Here is a 22,519-nt window from a genome sequence, read left to right as displayed (position 1 = left end):
GGCAGTCCCAGTCCCTGCACCCCTGTCACGTGCCTGAAGGCACTGTGCTCCTGCTCCTGGCAGGTGGGGAAAGTTTGGTAGAACAAAAGTTGGTCAAAGCCAGAGGCAAAAGCTGGGATGAGATGAGAGTCAAGGGATGGGGAATCAGTTTACAGCAAAGCAAGTCATGAAACGCAAGAGCCCCATGGTGTTTGGAGCTCTTGCACCCCTTTTCTATGGCCCAGGGCTGCCTGGGACTGCCAGGCTCTTCACACCGCTCTCCAGCAGATGGGACGGTCTGGGCTGTTTCCCTCTGGATTAAATACTAAGGTGATTTCAGAGATCTCTGCCAGAGGTTGACTGGTTTCTTCAAACCCTTCCTGCATTTCCCACCCCGAGGGCTTCCCAGCAGGGCTTCCTCATCCTGAGGAGATGAGCAGGGTGCAGGTGAGCGCAGGAGTTTTGCTGTGCGGCGAGGGCTTTGTGTGGGGGTCTGTGAGGCGCTGGGTCCCCTCCCGGCATTGGCAGGGCTGTGCTGAGCAGGGAGGCTGCCCGGCTGCCTTGGCACAGGCTGTGCCGCTGTGTCCGCCGCCGGTCCCAGTGCCTGGAGGCGCAGAGTGCAGGGTGGGAGATTCCTGCTCTGGCATCCCTGTGGGACCCAAACGGACAGGGGGTTCCCAGGGTGTGAAGGGGAAGGTGTGGAGGTGGGATATCCCAGCCCGATACGGGGAGGTGACTGTGCCACCCACCTGGGTGCCTGGAGCTGGTGTGACAGCCGGGAGGATCCGTCATGTGTGATTTGCAGCTGGGATCGGTGCTGCCGAGTGATGAAACTGCAGTGCTGGTTTCAGTGCCTGCAGGGCAGCAGTGATCCGCCCGGCTGACGCCGGCTGTGTCATCCTCGCCCAGACGGGAGGCTGCGGAGAGCAGTGCCACTGGGGCTGGGGGGGCAGCAGGGCTGGGGGGGCAGCAGGGCTGGGGGGCAGCATGCCACCTCCTGCCCAGACAAACAGGGGCGAATGATTTGAAAGAAGCTTGTGCTGAAGGGACAGGGGGTTCCCCAGGTGAAGCAAGGTACAGGCAGGGAGACAAGCAGGTGTATCCACAGAGCATCGGGCAGGCAGGGAAGGCATGTGGGGCTCGGGACCGGCAGTGCCGGGAACACTGCGAGGCCATGGCATGCGGCGTGGTTTGCCAAGAAGGGTCCTGGGCCCAGCTGGAGGATGCAATCCCAGCCCACGCAGGGCCCAGCGTCAGGGCAGCAGATATGGGAAGTGTGTGCAGGAATGTTGTTTCTGTCTGGAGCCCTTGAGCAGGAGCAACGGAGCTTCCAAACCTCTGACGCAGAGCTGCTCCCTGTGCCTTCAGTCCCATTCCTGCGCCAAGTGCCACCATGCCTGGGACACTGCACTGTATGGCAGACCAGTGCTGGCCGCGGCAGCTGGTGTGCAGGTGGCAGCTCTGCTACCCGAGAACGGGGTGCTGCAGAGCCTGTGGGATGGGAGCAGGGCTGAGCTCGGGGCGGTGGGGCTGGCAGCTGCGGCTGCACGGCTTGGCTGGGGGCACACACTGGTACCCTGCCTGCTGGCCAAGGGATCTGCCTCTGCCGTGGTGGCCGTGGCACTGGCACTGTGTGTGGCAGCTGACAGGTCTGAGCAGCTCCCTGCGCTCCACGTGGGCCGTGCTTCCCCGCAGCAGCCAGCGCTGTGCTCTCCCCAACCTGCTGCTGTCTCACACACACAAGATGCTGACTCCCTCCCACCCAGCTTCCCCTCTGCCGCGCTCCTGCCCAGCCTCTTGCACCAGGAGGGCATCCAATGCCGTTTACACGCTGGCCCTGCCCTTCGCTCCTACATCCTCGCTGTCCCCTGTCTGGCTCTTTGGGCTCCCCAGGTGGGAGGCAACAACTGTGGTAGCCAGGTGCCCCCTTTGTCCCCTTGCCCCCTGCTCCTTGGCTCTCCCACTATCTTTGCCACCCTGGTGCACCCTGGGGCTACGGCTGTCGGACCTCTCCCCTGGCCAGCCAGTGCCGTGCTCCCTCCCCAGCTGGCCCTCACCCCACTCGCCTGCGCTGGGGGAATGGAGCTGGGGAGGGTCTGGTCCTGGGTCTGGGGGTCCCCGGCTCCATCCATCCCCCCCCAAACCTTGCTGCTGGCCCATCCAGCACCTCCCACCTGGAGACCTGCAGCCTGGCCAAGGTGCTGCCGTGTCCTGCCAGGCTCTGCACCGGGCAGGGCTGCTGCCTCCCTGCTGGAAGGGATCCAGGCAGGTGTCTGGCCCCAGCCAGGGTCCCAGACCTGTTTCCCATGGGGGTCTCCCCGCACTTCCTGCCTGTGTGAGGGTGGCCATGAGTAAGGGTGTGGGAAGGGGCTGCGGTGGCTGTTCCTTCCCCTTTTGGCGGCGGCGGCGGCGGTGACAGGCAGCCTCGTGGCTCGGGCAGCCAGCTGGGATGGAGGATGTCTGCGTGGGTTTTTCCATATCATTCGTCCTTACAGGGGCTCTGTGTGTAAACAGTATCCCTGGGCAGATGCGGGCTGGGCATAGCACCCAGATGCTCTTGGGGTCCCTGGCAGCCAAAAGCCCTCCGCCTGCCTGCTGCACTGCCTGTGCTCACCACCGCCCTCCTTTCCCATCAGTAACAGCGGCTGCTACGAGCATCCCTCCGCGTCTGCCCGTGCCGAGGGACCCGTGCCTCACCCCAGCTCCCCAGCTTGTCCCAGGGCTTCCTGTGGGGTTTGTTCTTGCAGCGCCAAGCCTGTCCCTGTGGAATTCCCCTGCCCAGCTCTAAAGCTGCCAGTGCTACCAGACACAGGGGTTTCCCTACAGCCCCGGCCCTGCCCCTGCTCTCTGCGGAGCCTCCAGAGAGTCACCAGAAAATCCCCCAGGCTGGTGCCAGGAGGAAGCTGGCGAGTAGGGCCGTGAGTCAGTGGGAGAGGCCGGGCCAGGGAGCAGAGCTGTGGCCGGCAGCCCCCCACCGGGACGCTGGCTACCCAGCTCGAGGATGCTCGGGGCCATTGGCCATGAACCCACCAGTGCACCCCAGAGTTGGCCAGGGCCAGGCAAGCGTGGGCTTGCCATGACAGGCTGCGTGGCGTGTGGGGCCTGGCTCTTGGCTCCTCTTGCCAGCTCTCTCCACCAAGCCCCATCCTGGTCAGCACCGCTCTGCTCTGCTCAGCCATGGCTCTGCCCTGAGGGGTGCTGCAGGTGGTGCGGTGGGTGCCATGGCAGTGTGCCCAGGCTGTGGGAGCTGTGGCTCCTGCATGCGGCGGAAACGAGGGATGGGAATAGCATGGGAAAGGCCCAGGGATTTGCCACAGCACCGGGGAGGCCAGAGCTGGATTTGGCCTCCCTGGCTGTGCTCTGAAGCCACTGCCAGATATCCCTTTGCCTGGGCTGTCCCAGGGGTGCATTCTCCCAGCAGTGCTTTTGCATCCAGCTCTGGCACCATCTCCATGTGCTGTGGGACAAGGTCCTGGCAGCCTGGAGAGCGGAGGACATGGAGCAGTGCCTGCTCCCTGTGCACCCCAGGAGCCGTCAGCTGCAGCGGGGGCCTCGGGGCACCTTGGCAGAGCCCCATCCTCATCCCAGCTACCAGCCAGGGAGGGAGCACAGGGAGCTGCTGCCTCTTGCCTTACACAGAGCTGAGCCATGCACAGGGGTGAGGTGACAGGCTGGAACCGCAGGGAGGGGAGATGGGGTGGCCTGGCTGTGGGGGTCCCTGTCCTGCATCCTGCCAGGATGGGGTTGCATGTGGGCTCTGTGGGCTGGACGTGTTTGTCACGTCGGGGCACAGGATGGCGGCTGCTTGTGGAGCAACTTCCTCTGCCTGGGAACCGGGGCTGTTCTTGCAGGGCTGTGGCAGGGAGTGAGGCAACCCGGCGATTTCTCAGCGCTGCTTCCTCCTGGTGGGGCTTGCGCTGCCTGTGAGCTCTCCTCACCCGGCTGACCATGGCCCTGGTGCCGCATCCCGCCGGAACTGAGTGCCTGCTGCTTGGCAGCTCCCCTGTGTGCAGCTGGGCTGGGAGCGGGGCCACAGGAACCCGGCTGGGTGGGGAGGGAATCTGGGGCAGAGCCCGCACCCAGAGTGAGCCCCCTCAGTGAGCCCATCTGCCCCACATGGGTGATGCTTCCCCAAGGATGAGTCCTTCCTTGAGCATCAGGGCTCCTCTGCAAGGGCACAGGGGAGTGTGGCCCCTCTCCTCTCACCGTCCCCCAGCCTTGCTGGAGTCCAGCATAACTCAGCCAGAGCCGGGGTGATGCAGAGCCAGGGGTTGCTGCAGGGGCACAGCCCGGGCTTAGTAAGAGCTGGGAAAGGGGGACCCATCCTGGGACCTGTGTCTTGGGCAGTGGTGCTGGGCTGCACTGGCCCTCCCGCCTCCCCCAGCTGACGCTGCACCTTTCTCTCCACTCTGCCATCTGTTTTCCTCACACTCCTTGTCCCTGTTTGCTTTCCTCTTCACCGCTCCCGTTCCCACAAGCGTCGGCACTTTGGGAGAAGCAGGAAAACACCATCCCATGGCGAGGTTTGTGCTGCGCCGGGTGGGAAACTGAGTCAGCAGCACCCTATGGAGCAGCCGGCAGCGAGGACGGGGCACCCCCATGTCCTATGCGTCCCACTGAAGTGTCCCTGGGCATGGAGCTGCTCCTGGGCAAGCGCTGCCCCCCATCCCATAGGGCTCTGCTGGGTGGCTACCAGCGAGCAGGCTGAGAGACACCCATGGGTGATGAGACATAAGGCCCTCCTACGCTGGGAACGCTCTGCCCCACCAGCGTGAGGCAGCTGTGGTGGGGGACATGGGGACAGTCACTGCATCCCGGTGAGGGTCTGAGCTCTGGCATCTATCCCAGCCTGGTGGGCTGCAGGCACTGGCGCTCTGGGCAGGGGCCCTCCTGCCAGCTCTGCCCACGCAGCCCTGGTGCCCACCCAGGTCCCCGCGGGTCTGGCTCTGGCAGCATCAGCCCTCGGCCAGCCAAGCTCAGCACCGGCCAGTGTGGCAACACAGCAGCAGGGTCCCGAGTGCCCAGCTGGCCCTATGTCCTCCACGACCCCCTGCTGACCCCCCCCTGCCACCACGGCCTTGGGGCCAGCAGGGCAATGCCTCTCACTGCTGGCCGCCCTGCCCCAGGGCAGCCCCAGGGCCGTGCCGTGCCCCAGCGCAGCCGCCCAGCTGCTCTCCCTCACGGTGGGACGGAGTGTGTTTACTAAACAAGGTGATGAAACAGTTAAGGCAGAGAACGGAGAAGCCTGAGTGTGCGTTTCGTCACCGTGGGAAGGGATGGTGGCTAAGGGGTCTGAGGGTGACTCACTGCCCTCCTCAAGCCATAAATAGGAGCGGGAGCCCGGCGGCACCCAGAGTGAGCGGCGGGGACCCAGTGCAGCCACAGCCCTCCTGCCTCTGCTGCACCATGGCACTCGTCTTCCTGGCCCCGCTCGCCATGGGGCTGCTGGCCCTCTCCTGCGCAGCCCCTCTCCAGAGCAAGCCGCAGGCAGTTGTCACCTTCCCGGGGGAGCTGGTCAGCACCCTGTCGGACGTGGAGCTCGCAGAGGTGAGGGGAGCATGGCCCCACGGCCCCCTCCTGCCACCCAGGACCCTGAGGGGCTCCCGGGGCAGCAGCGTGAGACTGCGAGCTGAGCTCAGGGGCTGCCGGTCCCCCTGCACCCCAGGAGGTGCCGGGGCTGGGTTCAGGCACTGGGGGTGTGCTGTGCCCGGGACTGTCCAAGCCCCCTCCTGCCTCCCTGAGCACCTCTGGCTGCCTTTCCTCCCCAGAGCTACCTGCTGCGGTTCGGCTACACCACGGAGGCAGAGGCGAGGACGGGCGACAAGCACGTGTCCCTGGCCAAGGCGCTGCGCAAGATGCAGAAGCAGTTGGGCCTGAAGGAGACGGGGGAGCTGGATGCCAGCACGCTGGAGGCCATGCGAGCCCCCCGCTGTGGCGTCCCTGATGTGGGAACCTTCCTCACGTTCGAGGGGGACCTCAAGTGGGACCACATGGACCTGACGTACCGGTGAGTCTCTGCCCTAGGCGATGAAGCCTCGTGCCCACGGGGTGATGGTGACCCAGGGGATGGAGATGGGTACGAGGGCCCAGGCAGGGTGGCAGCCTCAGCTCAGCCTGTTGGCCATGCCTTGGCACTGCTGGCACAGCTGGGTCTCGGTGCAACCAGGGCCAAGCCTGCACAACAGCAGCATCTGCTCCCTGGTGCCTGGGAGAGCATCTGAGCCCTGGCCTGAGGGTGGTGGCCGGCTGCTCTACCCTGCCATGCCAGCGCTGCTGTCCCCTCCCAGGGCAGGGGCATCTCCCCGCCATGCGCCTGGAGCAGGGTCACTCCTGCGGCACGAGCTGGGACCTTGCAGCGCTGACCCCCAACTCCCCCCGGCAGGGTGATGAACTACTCCCCCGACCTGGATCCTGCTGTGATTGATGACGCCTTCAAGCGGGCGTTCAAAGTGTGGAGTGACGTGACCCCCCTCACCTTCACCCAGATATACAGCGGCGAGGCAGACATCATGATCATGTTTGGCAGTGGAGGTGATGTCTGGCAGGCAGGGAGCTGGGAGCCAGCTCAGCCACAGGGAGAGGGCTGGTGATGTGTCCTGCCTGTGGGACCACCACCTCGCATCTCCCTGGGCCATGTCCCAATGTGCCTGGGGTCCCTCTGCCCGTGCGCATGCCAACAGGCATGTGTGCATGTGGGCACGCAGGTGGTGTGCAGGGCACACACACAGAGGGGTCCATGTGCATGCTGGGGGCATGGGGGCTCCTTTGGTGGGGCCAGCTCTGAGGGTACTTGTCCCTACAGAGCACGGGGATGGATACCCCTTCGACGGCAAGGATGGGCTCTTGGCCCACGCCTTTCCCCCAGGCCAGGGGATCCAGGGCGATGCCCACTTTGATGACGACGAGTTCTGGACGCTGGGAACTGGCTTAGGTAATGGCAGGGCTCAACGGGTTGTGGGGGGCCAGCAGCACCTGCCCCAGCCCCATCGCTGAGCCACCCCTCTCCTGAGCAGTGGTGAAGACCCGCTACGGGAACGCCAACGGGGCCAACTGCCACTTCCCCTTCGTCTTTGAGGGCCAATCCTACTCCCGATGCATCACAGAGGGGCGCACGGACGGGCTGCCCTGGTGTGCCACCACAGCCAGCTACGACCGGGACAAGAAATATGGCTTCTGCCCCAGTGAACGTGAGTAGTGGCAGCTGCAGCCCCTGCCCGGCCCCACGGGTGCCTGGGGCTGTCCTCACCCCTCCTCCCCCTGCAGTCCTCTACACCAATGGTGGCAACAGTGATGGGTCCCCCTGCGTCTTCCCCTTCGTCTTCGATGGCACCACCTACAACACCTGCACCACAGACGGACGCTCCGATGGCTACCGTTGGTGTGCCACCACCGCCAACTTTGACCAGGACAAGAAATACGGCTTCTGCCCCAACCGAGGTGTGAGCGGGGAGGGGATCCATGGAGAGGGGGCACATGGGGTGGCTGGTCCCCAGCCATGGTGCACAGGATGGGTGCCCAAGGGGTTTCGGGGCTGTCCCGGGGGCCAGGGCCAGCCCCACTGATGTTGCACTGCAGACACGGCGGTGATCGGCGGCAACTCCCAGGGGGACCCATGCGTCTTCCCCTTCACCTTCCTGGGGCAGTCCTACAGCGCTTGCACCAGCCAGGGCCGGCAGGATGGCAAGCTCTGGTGTGCCACCACCAGCAACTATGACACCGACAAGAAGTGGGGCTTCTGCCCAGACAGAGGTACCAGCCCCTGCCCATGCCCTCCAGCCCCGTGCTGTGCTGTGGTGATGGCACGGTCCCCATGGGGGTCGCAGTCCCCGGCTGGTGTGCCCTGTCCCGCCGGGCGCTGAGGCCGGTGCTTTCCCCCAGGTTACAGCATCTTCCTGGTGGCTGCCCATGAGTTCGGGCACTCACTGGGGCTGGACCACTCCAGCGTGCGTGAGGCGCTGATGTACCCCATGTACAGCTACATCCAGGACTTCCAGCTGGATCCAGATGATGTCCAGGGCATCCAGTACCTCTACGGTGAGCAGCTGTGCCACAGCTGGGCATGCCGGGGGTCCCGTGGCACAGGGCCAGCCCCCAGCCTCATGTCCTCCCCTGTATTCGCTCAGGTCGTGGCTCTGGCCCCAAGCCCACCGCCCCTGTGCCCACCGAGGAGCCCCAGCCCATGCCCACGGAGGCTGGCAGCACCTCCACCACCGAGGAGGAGGAGGAGACACCAGAGCCCACAGCTGAGCCTGTTCCCGTGGACCCCAGCCGGGACGCCTGCATGGAGAAGAACTTCGATGCCATCACAGAGATCAATGGGGAGCTGCATTTCTTCAAGGATGGGTGAGCAGCAGGACCCAGCACCTCCTGCCCTGACAAGGGGATGTGGGGGGGCATGGGGGGGACATGGGACTGCCAGGCCAAGGTTACCAGGACAGCTGATGACGGCTGACCTTCCCCACCAGGAAATACTGGACGCGTTCATCCTTCTGGAAGTCTGGCATCCAGGGTGCCTTCTCCGTCGCAGACACCTGGCCCGGCCTCCCCACTGTCATCGATGCCGCTTTCCAGGACGTGCTTACCAAGAGGGTCTTCTTCTTCGCTGGTGAGCTCTGCCCCTGCTGTCCTCAGCCTCGGTCCGCTGGCATCACAAGGAGCCCGCTCACTGCCCTGGTGCCCTCAGGGCCAGCTGATGCCAATGCTCTCTCCCGGCTGCAGGTCGGCAGTTCTGGGTGTTTTCTGGCAAGAGCGTGCTGGGCCCCCGGGGGATCGAGAAGCTGGGCATTGGGAAGGAAGCTGGTCGCATCTCAGGCGCCCTGCAGCGTGGCCGCGGAAAAGTGCTGCTCTTCAGCGGGGAGAGCTACTGGAGGTGAGCAGGTCCGGACGGCTGCGGCAGCGCCTGCTAGCTCCCCCCAACAAGGAGCTGGGACGGACAGCTCTCAGCAGCCCTCAGCATGGTTCTGCTCTCCCCACAGGCTGGACGTGAAGGTCCAGAGGGTGGACAAAGGCTACCCCCGCGCCACTGATGACGTCTTCACCGGCGTCCCCCTTGACGCACGCAATGTCTTCCTCTACCAAGGTGAGTGTGGACCTGGTGGGCGGGGGGCATGCTGTCACCCCCAGGCTGCCTCAAGCCTCCCGTGGGCAGGGGCTGCCCCTCCTCGCCTGGCACAAGGCAGGGGCTGCACCGTGGGGAATGGTCCCAGCGCAGGGCATGCCATCGGCAATGGCGGGTCCCTGTGGTGGGGCTGGCTGTGCCCCGGTGAGGGCCGTGTGCTGGGGCCAGTTATCTGCATGCCTGCACTGCTCGGGCGGCCTCCAGGACAGGTCCTTGTCCCTGCTCACTCTCTGTTTCTTCCACCTCCCTCCTCGCCCAGGCAAGTACCACTTCTGCCGAGGCAGCTTCTACTGGAGAATGACGCCACACTACCAGGTGGACCGGGTGGGCTATGTCAAGTATGACATCCTGGAGTGCCCCCAACACTGAGGGCCCAACCTGCTGCCTGGCTCCGGCCGGCGTGCTGCTCCCTGCCCACCGCTCCCAACCCCCAGGCTCCCATCTTGCAGCCTGATCCCCCGGGGCGCTGAGGGCCAGACAGCCTCGTGGCCATGGGGCAGCCCCTGCTGAAGTGGGGGCTTTGCCATCTCCCTGGCAGGAAGGGGCAGGGAGTCCTGGGGTCGCCCCTCGGAAGCTGCTTGGCCCAGGGAGCCCCGGCTGGGGAGCAGGACTCTCACCACAGCCAGCCCCGTGCTGCCCCTGCCAGCGCCGTCTCTGCCGCGCAGAGGCGTTTGCCTGGTGCAAACCACACATGGATTTGTAACTTTGTCTTTTTTCTGAGCCAGCCGTGCCAGGTTGGGCTGGGCTTCGCTGGGAGCTGGAGCCCCGACACTTGGCCGGGGCAGGGACATGGGGCTCTGCCTTGCTCCTGCCTGCTGCCCGCTCTGCCAACCTCCATCTGCCCGTTTTTAATAAAAACAGTTCTTTGGACGTAGCCTTTGAGTGCTCTGTCAACCGGCTGGGGTTGCGAACCCCCGCATGGCATGGCGAACCCCCGAGGTGCCGGGCCAGGGGCATCGCCTGCCCCTGGGGTGTGGGTTGCCAGCGTCGGTGGGGAAGGGGCACTGGGCGAGGGGGGCTGCAGCCGAGACCCCTTCTGCTGAGGGCTCTGGGATCCCTAAGGGACACTGGGACCCACCAGGGAGGACATCCCTCAATCCCAACATCCCATGCCACCGGCCCCACACCACGTCCAGCCCCCCCGTGCACCCTCCACCCTCCAGAGCCCCTCCTGCCCCCCAGTCCCCTCCCAGGCCCTGGCTCCCCCGTACCCCGCCAGCCCCCAGCCCGCCCCTGTGTCCCCGACTCTCCACCAGCAGTGAGGGACGCACGTTTGTCACAGGCTGGGGCGCGGTGTGTGGCCGGGCCCCACAGAGCCGCCCTGCCCCCTCCCACCCGGCCCGTCCCAGCGCGGCCCGCGGAGCCCAGCGGCGGGGCCAGGGCCGTGTCCGGGGGCTGCCCGGGGCCGTGGCAGGGCGGGGCGGCCGCAGCCCTGGGGCTGTAATTAGCTGTAATTAGCGGCCGTAGCTCCGCGCAGGGCGGGGGCACAGCGCGGTGGAGCGCGGCTCCGTCCCGTCCCGTCCCGTCCCGTCCCGACCCGACCCGACCCGACCCGACCCGACCCGTCCCGTCCCGTCCCGCCGGGGTCCGGTCCCAGCACCCCCCGTGCGGCGGTAGCGGATGCAGGGCGGCGTGAGGCCAGTCGCGGCAGAGCGACCCGCAGTCCGTCCCGTCGAACCGAGCTGAGCCGAGCTTTGCTAAGCCGAGCCAGGCCAGCCGAGCCGGGCCAGCCCAGCCAGCCGTGCCGAGCCGTGCCGAGCCGTGCCGGACCGGGCCGGGCTAAGCCGGGCCGGGCCGGGCCGAGCTAAGCCGGGCCAAGCCGGGCCAGCCCTGCAGCCGCGGGGGCGGCGCGGCGGGCGGTGCCGCGGGCACTAGGACCCCGGTCAGCGCCCGGCGGGGCCGCGCTCGGCGGCCGCCGGGGCCCGGAGCCACTTGTGGAGGCGGTGGGGCCATGAGCCGGCGGTTCACCGTCACCGCGCTGCCCCGCCACGGCCCCACGGCCGCCCGCGGACCCGACCGCGGCGCGGGAGGCGGCCACCCGCCCGCCCGCGACGGCAGAGGTGAGCGCCCGGGCACGGCCGGCGGGGCGGGCGCCGGGGGGGGCTCCGTGGGGCAGGGTCCGTGGGAGGCTCCGTGGGGCAGGGTCCCTAGGGCAAGGTCCGTGAGCAGGGTCCGGCGGGGCAGGGTCCGTGGGGCAGAGCCGGCAGGGCAGAACCCAAGGGCAGGGCAGGGTCCGTGGGGAAGGTCGGTGGGGCAGGGTTCCCAGGGCAGGGTCCGTGGGGAGGGTCGGTGGGGCAGGGCAGGGCCGTCGGGGCACTGGGGGGGTGCCTGGAGTCACCCTGGGCCAATGGTCGGGTTTCTGGGCCCCTCAGAGCTGGCCCCGGAGCGGGGCTGGCATGGAGCTGCGGGGCTCAGGGGACAGAGGGTGCGGAGCAGTGAGCGGGGCTCGGCCACCCGGGCAGGACCCCTCATCCCCGGCCTCTCCCTGGGGCTGCCCCCACTCCCTGGGGAGCTCCCCTACCCCATCCCCATGCTGGGGGGGTCTGTCGAAGAAGGTGGGACCACCATGATTGCGGCCAGTGTGCAGGGGGATGGCTGCAGGGCACGAGATGCACACTGCTCCTTGGGGAGCCATGGAGGAGGGTGGGGTGCGGGCTGTGGCTAGGCCAGCGTGAGGGCACGAGGAGGGCAGGCTGCGGCCAGCCCATGGCTGCGGTGGCCCACCGGACTGTGCTGGGTGCTTGGTGCTGGGGCCGGCAGGCCGTCGCCTCGTGGTTCCTGGGGGACATGGCAGTGGGACTGCGCCGTCACTGGAGCCATATCGATCCCAGAAACCCATCCGACAGCAGCACTGTGCTGCGCGGAGCTGTGACCTTGCGCCCTCGGCGAAGGGCGCTGGTGGGAGGCAGCGAGCAGCCGGACAGGCGCCGTGACACCCAGGCCAGGCTTTGAGCCTGCGAGTGGGCTATGGACCCTGAGGCCCCCTGCACGGATCCTGGCCGTGGTGGGGCGGCGCAGGGCTGGACCTGGCGGTGGGTGGGTGTGGGGGCCACTTGTCACCCCAGGGCATCCCAGGGCGGCTGGGCCTTGCCCATGGGCTGTGCTGGGGGCTGAGCAGCTGGTGCTGATCTCTAGCCATGACTGGAGCCTGCAGCCCTCCAGGAATGGCTTATCAGTTCGGCGGCTGATCTACTCACAGGGGGCCAGGTGGGCCGGGCAAGGAGCAGGCCTGGCCGGGGGAAGCTGGGGTGGGCATGCCGCAGGGGCCGTGACAGGGGAGGCGCAGGGACGGCATCCCTCCCAGCCTGAGCTGTGACCTTGTGCCCTTGAAGAGGACAGCCAGCAGCCCAGCCCTGCCTGCAGGCACCCCAGGACTGACCCTGCACCGTGGGTTGACCGCAGCCATGACAGGGTGCATGCTGAGGGGTAGGGGCAGCGTGCCGGAGAGCCCTCAGGCCCCAATTCATGCCCCGCATTGTTCCGTGGCCCTGGGGCTGTAGATGCAGCCTCCTGGGGGGATGGATGGGAGGGGGTGCCGTGGGGCTGGGCACCCGTGGGGCTGGCGTGGGGCTGCGTATGGCAGAGCTGCCTGCATGGCGCTGGGGAGGGACCAGGGCCCGGGCGGGTGCACGATGCCGCCTGGCCCTTCCCAGCATCACGCGCAGGGCTGGCAGTGGCGCAGGGGTGACGGAGGCCCGGGGACCTCGGAGCAGGTCCTGGGGCGGGAGCAGGTGGGTGCTGCAGCCGGCCGTGCTGCTCGGTGCCGGGATGGTGTAGGGACTCACAGGGCGGCGGGAGGATCCTCGGCCCCGGGACGGACCCCGGCGCTGCGGGGCCGCCTGGCTGCCACGGGGTCTCCCTCCCGGCTGGCCCGGCCCGGGGGCAGCCTGCCCGGCGGGACCGTGCCGCGCTCCCTGCGCCGTGCCGGGGCCCTGGGGCCGCCCTGCTGCCGCCCCTCCCGGCCGGTTCTGCCCGTGGGCGGCCCCACGCGGCCGGCGCTGGGGGTAGCACTGGGGAGGGGTTTCAGCCCCGAGCGGACCCCGCGCAGGAGCGGCCTGGGGCGGCCGCGGAAAGGGACTTCCCGGTGCCGGCTCGGGTGCAGGGCCGGGGACCGCAGCGGGGGCCCCGGGGCCGGGCGCAGGTTGCTGCTACAGCACGGCCGGAGCCGGGGCTGGGCCCGGGAGATCGGGACGGGACGGCCGCGGCCGGCGCGGGGGTCTGTGCGGAGCCCGCGGGTGTCGGCGGGGGCGGCCGGGGCTGCGGGGGGCCTCGCCGCCGCCAGGGGGCGCTGCCGGGCCGGCCTCCGCCGGGGGGTGAGCCCCGCCCCGCCGGGTCCCCCGACCGCCCACGGGACCCGGCCGCTGCGGCGGCCCCCCACGGGGGGTCTCCCCCAGCACCCACGGCGTGGGGGGGGCAGGGATCGGGTGGGCCTCCCCTGGGACCCAGCTGTGCGGGGCTCAGCCGCCCCTGGGACGCTGGCCGTGGGGCTGGGCCCCCACCCGCGGGTGCTGGCTGTGGGGCAGCTGCCCTGCCTCGTGGGGGGCACGGGGGCATCCCTGGAGCGGAGCCCCGCCGTGTCCCGAGGCAGCCGGGCTCGGCGGCAGTCGCTATGGCAACCAACTGGTTAAGGAGCCTCTCTCGTTGCCATGGAAACCGGACCCGGTGTCATCCCTGCCGGCGTCTCCTGATGCTGGGGGAGAGTTCAGCCGCTTTCCCAGACCCGCTGAGGGAGGGCGGGGCCGTGGGGCCGTGGGCAGGGCTGTGTGGGGCAGCTGTGCTGTGGGCCGGACCCAGGCAGGGGGTGGCATCCGGGGGAGGTGGGTCTGGGTGGCAGGAGGGACCCCACCACCAGCCCTTGCTCATCCTGGCTGCGCAGCTGCTGCCCACAGGGACAACCTACCGTGGGGCTACGGCCCTGGGGGGCCTGGAGTGCGAGGGTGGGGCAGAGCCCCCCACGGGGTGCTGGGGTGGGGTCCCTGCAGCCCCCAATTGAGGCACCAGGCATGGGGCCCAGAGGGGTGCATGCGGGGGGCAGGGTCTGCAGGGGCTACGCAGGTGGGGGGCTCAGCCTCACCTGCCCACTACCCCCTGCTGCCACAGCCCCCCAAGCTCCCCCAGCTCCCACAGCTCCCACAGCCCAGGACCATGCAAGGCAGGTTGGTGGGAGACGAGGTGCTCTCAGAAGGTGGTGTTAAAAGCCCCAAGGGCCTGTGCCGTGAAGGGGCTGTGTAGCATGGGGTGGTGTGGGACTGCTCCTGGGGTGCTGGGGCATCTCAAGCCCCAACTGCTGCCTGCAAGCACCTTCCTGAGGCCTCTCTGTGCCACCGAACCCGCCATGGGGTGCTCCAGCAGGTGCCGGGGGTGCTTGCACAGGCTGTAGGGCCTGGCGGGGGCTACTGTGTAGGATGCAGGACACCCCAGTGCGTCGGCCAGCCACACTCCTACGCTCAGCTCTTTTGGGAGCAGCCGGCAATGGCTGTGCAGCCGCTCCTCAGCCGGCACTGCACCCTCCGGCCCTCGCTCAGCTGTGGCAGCCTGGTGTCCCCAGGGTGCTGCAGCCGGCGCAGGGCTGCTCTGGGGCTCCTCGGCTGTGCTGCCTGGGAGCGGGGCCCAGCGGGAGGAGGTCACTTCCACGGCTGATCCCTGTGCCGGGCTGTCTGGCTGCCCGCTGCTGCAGCCCCGCTGCCGGCAAGACATCTGGGCAGGGCAGCTGGGGACACCACACCAACTGTGCACAGCGCGGGGCTCTCGTGACGCAGGAGGTCGTGTCCTCCTGCCCTGCCCCACTGCTGCCCTTCTGCTCTTGGCCTTGGGCAGCTGCACTGGCTCCCCATGCCTCTGCTCCCAGCCCCATAGGATACCATCCCTCTCTCCACATCCTGTCCTGCAGCTGGAGCTGGTGGCAGGTCCGAGCTGGTGCCTGTGTCACCTCCAGGCTCTGGTTTTGCCCTGGTGCTGGTGGCAGGTCCCTGACCTGTCTGGACAAGGATGAACAAGACCCCTCCAATCCCACCAAGGTGCTGTGGGATGTGCTGCCGCCGGGCTCATGGGGCCGGCAGGACAGAGTGGTGTGAGGCACACCGTGGTCCAAATGCTCTGGCATGGCTCCTGGCTGGATGTGTGCATCGCTGCCCTCTGCATCCTGCTGCACTGCCAGGCTCCCCCTGCCCTTGTTCCCCAGTCCTCTTGGGGTCTCTCCTGCCCCAGCTCCTCTTCTTTCTCCCAGGGGTTGCCTGGCCTCGTGCCCTTGAGCCCCCAGCACTGCAAGGAGCACCCTGCTGAGCCAGGTCTGCTGTCCAGGCAGGGTATGGGTCGGGAAGGCTTCCGACAGTGGCCAGGAATCGCTGCAGGCGGTGCAGTGTGCTGACCGGCATCTCCGCAGCACGACCACCCTCACCTCCTGGGAGGGCTGCTGCCAGGCTTTCTGCTCCATGCCCTCAGGAGATTTCCCAGTGCCTCCAGCATGTGTCTTGCTCCTGGGAGGTTTGACCGCTGCTGGTGACAGGACAGGCAAGGGCTGTGCGGCCAGCTGCTGGGATGCCTGCCCTGGGAAGGGCTGCAGGGACGGTTCCCCCCATCCAGAGTCTGTGTGGCATGGCATGTGCAGGGGGTCTGGGAGTGGGGATGAGCTTGGGGGACTCTGCAGGATCTGCAGTGCCACAGGGCAGTTTGTAGGGATACTGCGTGTCCAAGACTGACTCTCGCTCTTAGGGGTCTCGCACAGCTCAGCAGTCTCCATCTGGGGAGGAGGGTGCAGAGGCAACATGGGAGATGGTCTGGCTGTGCCATGCCAACCCCTTGGCCAGGCAGAGGAGCTGCGCAGCTCTCCCTCGTCATTCCTGGGCAGCTCTTGCAGTTAAGTGGGGCACTGATGCCGTGCCTGGCCCCATGCCAGGATCCTGCCTGTGTCCAGACTCGGGGGCCACTTGCAGCTGATCTCCCCCCGTGCCCAGGGAAAGCCACCTGCCTCTCTCCATCCCCAGCTCCTCTGGCCATGCCCTTGCCCTGCCTGCAGCTGCTGTGCATGACCCCTTTCCCAGCACCCTGGGCACTGTAGCAGCACCCAGGGTGCCGGGAAAGGGGTCTGGCATAGGGGCTGCAAGCAGCGCAAGGGCATGGGTGCTACCTAAGCCATGCGAAACCTCTTTACTCTGGGCCACGTACCCCAGGGCGTCATGCTCACAGGTCAGGGTTAGGTCAGTGCTGTGCTGAGGAGTTGAGCCCCCTCAGTCTGGCTCTGCCGGGGGACACCCTCAATATGCCCCCCCCCCCTCCGATGCCGGTGCGCACAGGCTAAGTAAATGCAGTCGACAGCGTAGCCTCCTGCGTTGCCGGCAAATCCCAGCCCCTGAAATGGAGCCATAATCCAGGGATTAGGGGATTAGTGGTCTTTCACGTGCTCCCTCCCCCCCATCTGTTTTAGCAGGAAAATCCCTCTTGTGCTGAGCCCACGCACTGCGGCCTCCTGTGCAAAACCGCTCTCTCTGTGCTCGGCACTCGCTGTGGCTGGCCAGCCCCCGTGCGGCCCCCGGCCCGCTCACCCTCTGCCTGGCCATGGCTTCCACACATGGGTGGGTTCTGGAAACCCCTCAGGACCCGCCAGGGAGAGCAGCTCTGCCCACTGCATCCTGCCTGCAGCCCTGGCAGTGCAGGCAGTGCCTGGGGGCCAGTCCCATCCCTTGGGAGTGGGCCAGCCCCTTGCTCCAGTGCTGGCTCCTGCTCAAGGCTGAGGGACGCGGGGGCGAGGGGATGGTGCTGATGCAGCTGGGCAGGGGCAGCCCCACGCCGCAGCCAGCTCATGGGGTCCTGGGCAGGGACGTGGGCTTGGGGGCTGAGCGAGGTGGGGTATGGCAGTGCTTTGCCCACGCTGAGGCAGCCCCTGAGCTGCCCACCCTGCATGCGGGCCGTCCTGCAGCATTTGCCGCGAAGCTGGGGCTGTGCCGGTGTGGCTCCAGGGCTGGGGGTCCTGGCTGCAGTAGGCAGGGCAGGGGCTGGGGCTGCCGGTGGGGCTGCCGCGAGGGGTCCGAGCCCTCCCGCCCTGCAAGGTGAGAGCCAGGGAGCCTCCGCGCTGCAGAGCAGCTGGCCCCGTACCAGGAGAAAGTAAACAATTAATTACAGCCGTCAAGAAGTAACTAACGCCAGCGGGCTGTCATGATCTCAGCCTGCTCTGGAGGAGATGCCGGGAGCTGCAGCCAGCTCTGGCTCTGGGATCCTCCTGGATTAAGTGGGTGAGAGAAGGGGGTGCTGTGAGCGGCCCCGTGGGGTCAGCACAGGTCCTGTCAGCAGCCCCTGCCCGAAGGCAGCCCTGAGCCCCACAGCCCTGCAGGGGGATGGGCTGCAAAGGCCAGGGGCTCCACAGGAGATGGCAGGGCCTGGGGGGGGGCATCAGCCCCTTTGCAGCCCTTCTCTAGGATCAGCCCCGGACCTGCGGCACTGCGGGTCTGAGGGGAGCTGTACCAAGGTGTTCCTGGGTGCGGTGTGACCCTGGTCCTTCTGGACACCCGGGGTTCAGGCCCAGCCTGCTCCCATCTGCAGGCAGCATTCCCTGCTCTGCAGGGCTGCTGCAGCCCAGCTGGGCAGAGCGGGGTCGGCAGCCTCTGCCGGACCCCTGGCCCTGCTACTGGGTGGTCTGGCCGTCCCCCTCCTCCCTGGGGTGGGCTTGGGTGATGGTGGCTGCAGGCCGGTCCTGTTGCTGGGGCCCTGCTACCTGCAGAGAGGCAACACCGCCCGACCCGGGAGCTGCCCCCACCCGGGAGCTGCCTGCCGCTGGCCTCGCTGCAGGCGGGGGACGGGGCTGCCCGGGCAGGGGGTTGCCCTGACCCCAGGCCTCAGCGTCCCGTGGGAACGCGTCGGTCCCGCAGGCACAGGGTCTGCCCCACTGCACACCCCGAGACGACTGCCCGGTCCTGGGGCTGCGCCGGGGGCCGGCACAGGGTGTGGGGGTCGGCGGCGGGGTGCGGGGCCGTCCCGCCCGCGCCAGCCGGGGCCCGCAGCGTTGCCGTGCCCTAGTTCCTCCCCCCGCCTGGCTCAGCCGGGAGGCGGCGTGCGCTCCGCTCCGCGCCCTCCCCCGCCTCGCCCCTGCCTGCCGCTGCTCCCCTCCCCACAGCGGCGGGGGCAATGCCTCCTGCATACGTGATGAAGTGAGTGGCCGGGCTGGGCTCCGCCGGCAGCAGCGAGCCGAGAGCCCGGGCGCCTCCGCACTGCAGCCCCCTCCCACCGGCGGCGGCGGGGGGCGGCGCGGGGACGCGGCTGGCTGCGGAGCGCGGCGCTCGCAGCTCCCGGGCAGCAGCGTGCGGCCGCGGGCAGCCGGCGCCATGCTGAACAACCTGGCCGACTGCGAGGACGGCGACGGCGGCGCCAGCCAAGGTGAGGGGCCGGGTGCCGGGACGGTGACTGGGTGCCGGGGGAACCCGGGGCGACCGCCCCTGCCGGGATGGGGAGCGGGGTTCGGCGCCGAGCGGGTGGCAGAGCCGGCGCCGAGCCGGGGACTGCGAAGGCTGGGGATGCCGCGGCCGCCGGACCCCGCCGGGGGGCAGGCGGGCAGCACCGGCACCGGCCGCGACGGCGGCTCTTGGTTCGCGGCCCCGCGGGGCTGCGGCGGGCGGTGCGGGGCTGCTCCCGCTCCCGCTGCCGGCCCGCGGCTGCGGCTCCCCGCGGCGGGCGCCTCCACGCAGCCCCGGCCCCGCTCCCGACGCTGCGGCAGCCCCGGGAAACGGCGGCACGGCTGGAGCAGCGGCCGCGGCGGGGCCGAGCCGTGCCGGGGGCTTGCCGGGGAGCCTCCTCCCGGGCGGGGGCTGCGGCTGCGCTCCAGGCGATCCTGCCGGGCGCCGGCCCCTGCCTTCTCCCGGGCAGCCCCCGGCGGCCGCTGCACCGGCCCGCTCGGGACCCCCGCCGGGGTCCCCGCGCCCGGCTGCCTCCCCCCCTACCCCGGCTACCTTCTACCCCTCCTTCCCTACTGCCTCCCCCCTCCGGCTGCCGCCCACCCATCCCCGGCTACCTCCTCCCCATCCCTCCCTACCACCTCCCCCATCCCCGCTGCCGCCCCCCCAGCCCTCCCTACTGTCGCCCCCCATCTCCGGCTGCCGCCCCCCCAGCTCTCCCTACCGCCTCCCTCATCCCCGCTGCCGCCCCCCCATTCCTCCCGCTGCTGCCCCCCCGATTCCCGGCAGCCGCCCCCCCGTCCCTCCCTGCTGCCGCCCCCCATCCCCTCAGCCTCCCCCCGCCCGCATCCGCCGCCCCCCGGGGCCGCGCGGGGGCTCTGCCCGCCCCGTGCCGCCGCCGCCGCTGTCCGCGGTGCTGAAGCGGCCGCCCGGGCCCTGCGCCGGGGCCGGCAGGAGCCGTTCGGCCCGGGGCCGCTGCGCTCTGCAGTGCCGAGCCGTGCCGAGCTCTACTGTGCCAAGCCAAGCTGAGCCGTGCCGTGCCAAGCCTTGTCGTGCCGTACCGAGCCGTGCCGAGCCAAGCCGAGCTGGTCCGCTCGGTCTAGCCCGTGCCGTTCCCCGCCAGTCCGGTCCAAGCTGTGCTGTTCCCTGCCATCCCGTGCCATGCCGGGCATGCTGCAGCCCCGGCGCAGTGCAGGCGGGCAGGGCCGCTGCGGGCAAGGGGACGGGGCTGAAGCCCCACGGGCAGTGGGGCCGCCAGGCCCTGGCAGCTGCCACGCCACTGCTGGCACTTTGGCCTGAGCTCTCCCTGGAGCACCCACCTACAGCTGAGCTGCTGCAGAGGGTCCTCGGGCCCCTGCGGGGCCATGTCCAGCCCCAGACAGCTGGGCCAGTGCAGCACCCCCTTCTGCAGGTGTTTCTGTCGGGCACAGGGATGGGTTTGAGCCAGGAAAATGCAGCGATGTGCCCGATAGGACCTGCAGTGCCTCTCTGACACCCCCCAGCCTCCCACCAGGTCCCCCCACCAGGTCCCTTCATGGGGTCTGATGAAAGCCCCAGCCAGGAGGGGACAGCCGGCTCTGGCAGTCGCTGCAGAAGTCCCCGGCAGCCTGCAGTCAGGCTCTGGGCACAGCCACGATGAGGCTTTTGGTGTTCGCTCTGCTCCGCCAACCTGAGCCTGTTTATTTGCTTATTTATTCACGGCTGCACTCAAGGTCAGGGCTGGAGGGAGTCTTCTAGGGGCACCTTGCCGGGCAGAGGGGAGCCATACTGGCCCCTGGCCATGCCCTTCCCTGGGCTCTCACCCTCCCCTTGCCCTCTGCAGCATCAGGCTCTATCCCACTCGCTGTGTTTCCATCACAGCAGTGCTGGCGGCACGGCGGCAGGCGTTTCTGCCTTGCTGGGGTCTGGCAGGAGGACTGGACACGGTGCCACTACAGATGGACCAGACAGACTGTCCCTGGAGCCGGGCCTGGTGAGGTAGTGCCCTGTGGGCTGGCGGGCATAGGGCTGGAGGTGACAGGGGCCCTGTCAGGGGAGTGTCTCCAGGGAGGGGTGCATCAGGACCCTCCACACCTGTGCTGAGGGTGGCTGCTGGGGGGGGGGGGATTTCACCCCACCCCCACCCCAGAGGGTTGCACTGAGCTTCCTGCAGAGGGTCTATCTGTGGTGACCGTGGATGACCCAGGGCAGTGGCAGAGCTGTTGCATGCCAGCGGGGCCCCCCCAATATGTCCTGGCTGCTCCAGCATTGGCCGGCTGGTGATTTGCCGAGCCCAGCGGAGCTGCTGAAGCCTTGGGTGCCACTTAGGCCATTTCTGTCAGGAAGGCTGAGCAGCAGCCCCACTGAGGTCCCTGCTCTGAAGCCTGCAAGTGCCTCATGACAAGGGCTGGAAGGGCTCCAGCCCTGGCAGCCAGGCAAAGGTTGGGCTGGTGGCAGACCCTCTGGGGAGGTGGCGGGGAGCAGGGGAGCAGGCAAGGCTCCTGCAGTGTCCAGGCTGACAGCTTGCACCGCTCTGTTTGGGGTGTGGAAATGCCAGATGCAGCCCCACTGCAGGCTTCTGTGCCGGCACTCCAGCCTGGAGGCACCGGGCTGCCCAAGGAGTGGAGACCCAGGCCCGGAGCTTTGCTGGAGCTTGTGTCCATGGCCATTTCCAAGGCAGGGATCAGGCTGTTGGAGAATCTGGGAAGCTGTTTAAATGCAGCCAGCCAAAGCGCCTGTGCTGGAAATCCTGCGCCTGCAGGGCCGGCTGATCAAAGGGAGGATAATCCCAGGTTTAGGAAGGAAGAGGATAGGTCTGAAGTAGCAGTTGGTCCAATTTGGGTCAGGCAGTGAAAGAATCCAGCCCAAAAGACCACTCGGTGTGCCTGCTGGCTGGAGGGGCAAAGTGCAGCCCCGGGGTGGGGGGGAGCATCCAGCCCCCCCACCCCACCGCTGTGCTGTAGCTGGGAGCCAGCACTGCTGTGCATGCTGCCAGCACGAGCCAGTGCTGCTCCAGCCACCGGTGGTCTCTGTTTTGGCGGGGGCTGCAGGGACTCCGTGGCCTCTCCGAGGGTTACTCTGCCTGGGGCAGTGGGCAGATACCCTTGCTCAGGGGAGAAGGAAGCCTGGGTGGACGCAAAGGTGCCAGCTGCCATAAGGACCCCTTGGCCATCCCCATGTGCCTTAGGTACCCCCAGGTGAACAGCCCAGGGCCAGGCCAGTGTATGCGTGGCCAAGTCCCCTTGATGGCCAGGGGTGACAGAACAGCACCGTGGCCTTCCTGGCCAGCAGCTCCTGCAAAACGGCAGCAGTTGGGGACATCAGCCAGGGCCACGTGCTCACCCATGTGCTCGCTGGGCTGCTGGGGTCACCCTGGGGTGCCCCTTACTGCTGCTGTGGGCAGAGCCCTGGGGAGTGGGAGGAGGATTCTCGCCAGCTGGTGCCATGGAATGCTCTGGCAAAAGTCAAGGTGCCCTGTGCACCTCCAGGGGAGCCCTGGGGCGTCCCCGGGTGCTGTGAGCATCCTCTGCACTGCTGCTGCCCCTGGGGCTGGTGGGACTGGTGCTGGGGGGCAGTGCAGGAGGGGCCAGTGGCCAGACCCATGTAGGGGGTCCCTGAGCTGTCAGCACCCCTGTGCCAGCACCTGGCGGGCCCTGTGGTGCTGCAGGAGCACAAACAGAGGCTCAGGAGGAGTGTGGGGCCGGGGCTGTCCCTGCCGTGTCCCTCCTCACCCGCTGCTCCTTCTGGCCGGCGCTGCAGCCCCAGTGCCCGGTGTCCTGGCCAGGGCTTGTTGTGCACGGCAGCTGCAAGGCAGCCGGCCTTCGTGGTGTGCCGTGGAGGGGATGGATGGGCTGGCCGTGGCAGGAGCAGGCAGCAGCCCCGGCAGCAGCTCTGGTTAATTAGCCTGTAGGGTTTGGCTGCTTGGGCTCCCCCCAGCCAGTGCTCGGTGCCCTGTGCCATGTAAAGCAATTAGGGAGGATTTGGGATAAGGGACATGACGCTTCCCAACCCAATTTAGGGCTGAGTAAAAAGCCATTAGGAGATCTCATTGTGGCTGGTGCTG

General features: G+C 68.3%; 2 protein-coding genes across 4 annotated transcripts in view; both read left to right on the top strand.

Annotated features, from left to right (window-relative positions):
* The first annotated feature begins 5,250 nt into the window (after nt 1-5,250).
* On the top strand, nt 5,251-9,967 carry MMP9 (matrix metallopeptidase 9). The gene is made up of 13 exons (XM_054845890.1): nt 5,251-5,526; nt 5,748-5,986; nt 6,362-6,510; nt 6,782-6,910; nt 6,993-7,166; nt 7,243-7,416; nt 7,555-7,728; nt 7,858-8,013; nt 8,103-8,322; nt 8,445-8,584; nt 8,698-8,848; nt 8,955-9,058; nt 9,357-9,967. The coding sequence occupies exons 1-13, from the start codon at nt 5,386-5,388 to the stop codon at nt 9,464-9,466; spliced, it is 2,061 nt and encodes a 686-aa protein (XP_054701865.1). The 5' UTR covers nt 5,251-5,385; the 3' UTR covers nt 9,467-9,967.
* A 1,001-nt stretch (nt 9,968-10,968) lies between these two features.
* SLC12A5 (solute carrier family 12 member 5) overlaps nt 10,969-22,519 on the top strand; it is a 33,697-nt gene continuing 22,146 nt past the window's right edge. For 2 of the 3 annotated variants that reach the window (XM_054845622.1, XM_054845621.1), the window contains exon 1: nt 10,969-11,157. In XM_054845622.1, coding sequence (XP_054701597.1) covers nt 11,049-11,157 — 109 coding nt within the window. In that variant the 5' untranslated portion in view covers nt 10,969-11,048. Of the gene's footprint in view, nt 11,158-18,173; nt 18,464-22,519 lie in introns of those variants that run through there. The other variant, XM_054845623.1, reaches the window with a different exon arrangement.

The sequence above is a fragment of the Grus americana genome, chromosome 17 (genome assembly GCF_028858705.1).
Source record: "Grus americana isolate bGruAme1 chromosome 17, bGruAme1.mat, whole genome shotgun sequence".
NCBI classification, from domain to species: domain Eukaryota; kingdom Metazoa; phylum Chordata; class Aves; order Gruiformes; family Gruidae; genus Grus; species Grus americana.
This window is presented reverse-complemented; position numbering and strand designations above follow the sequence as displayed.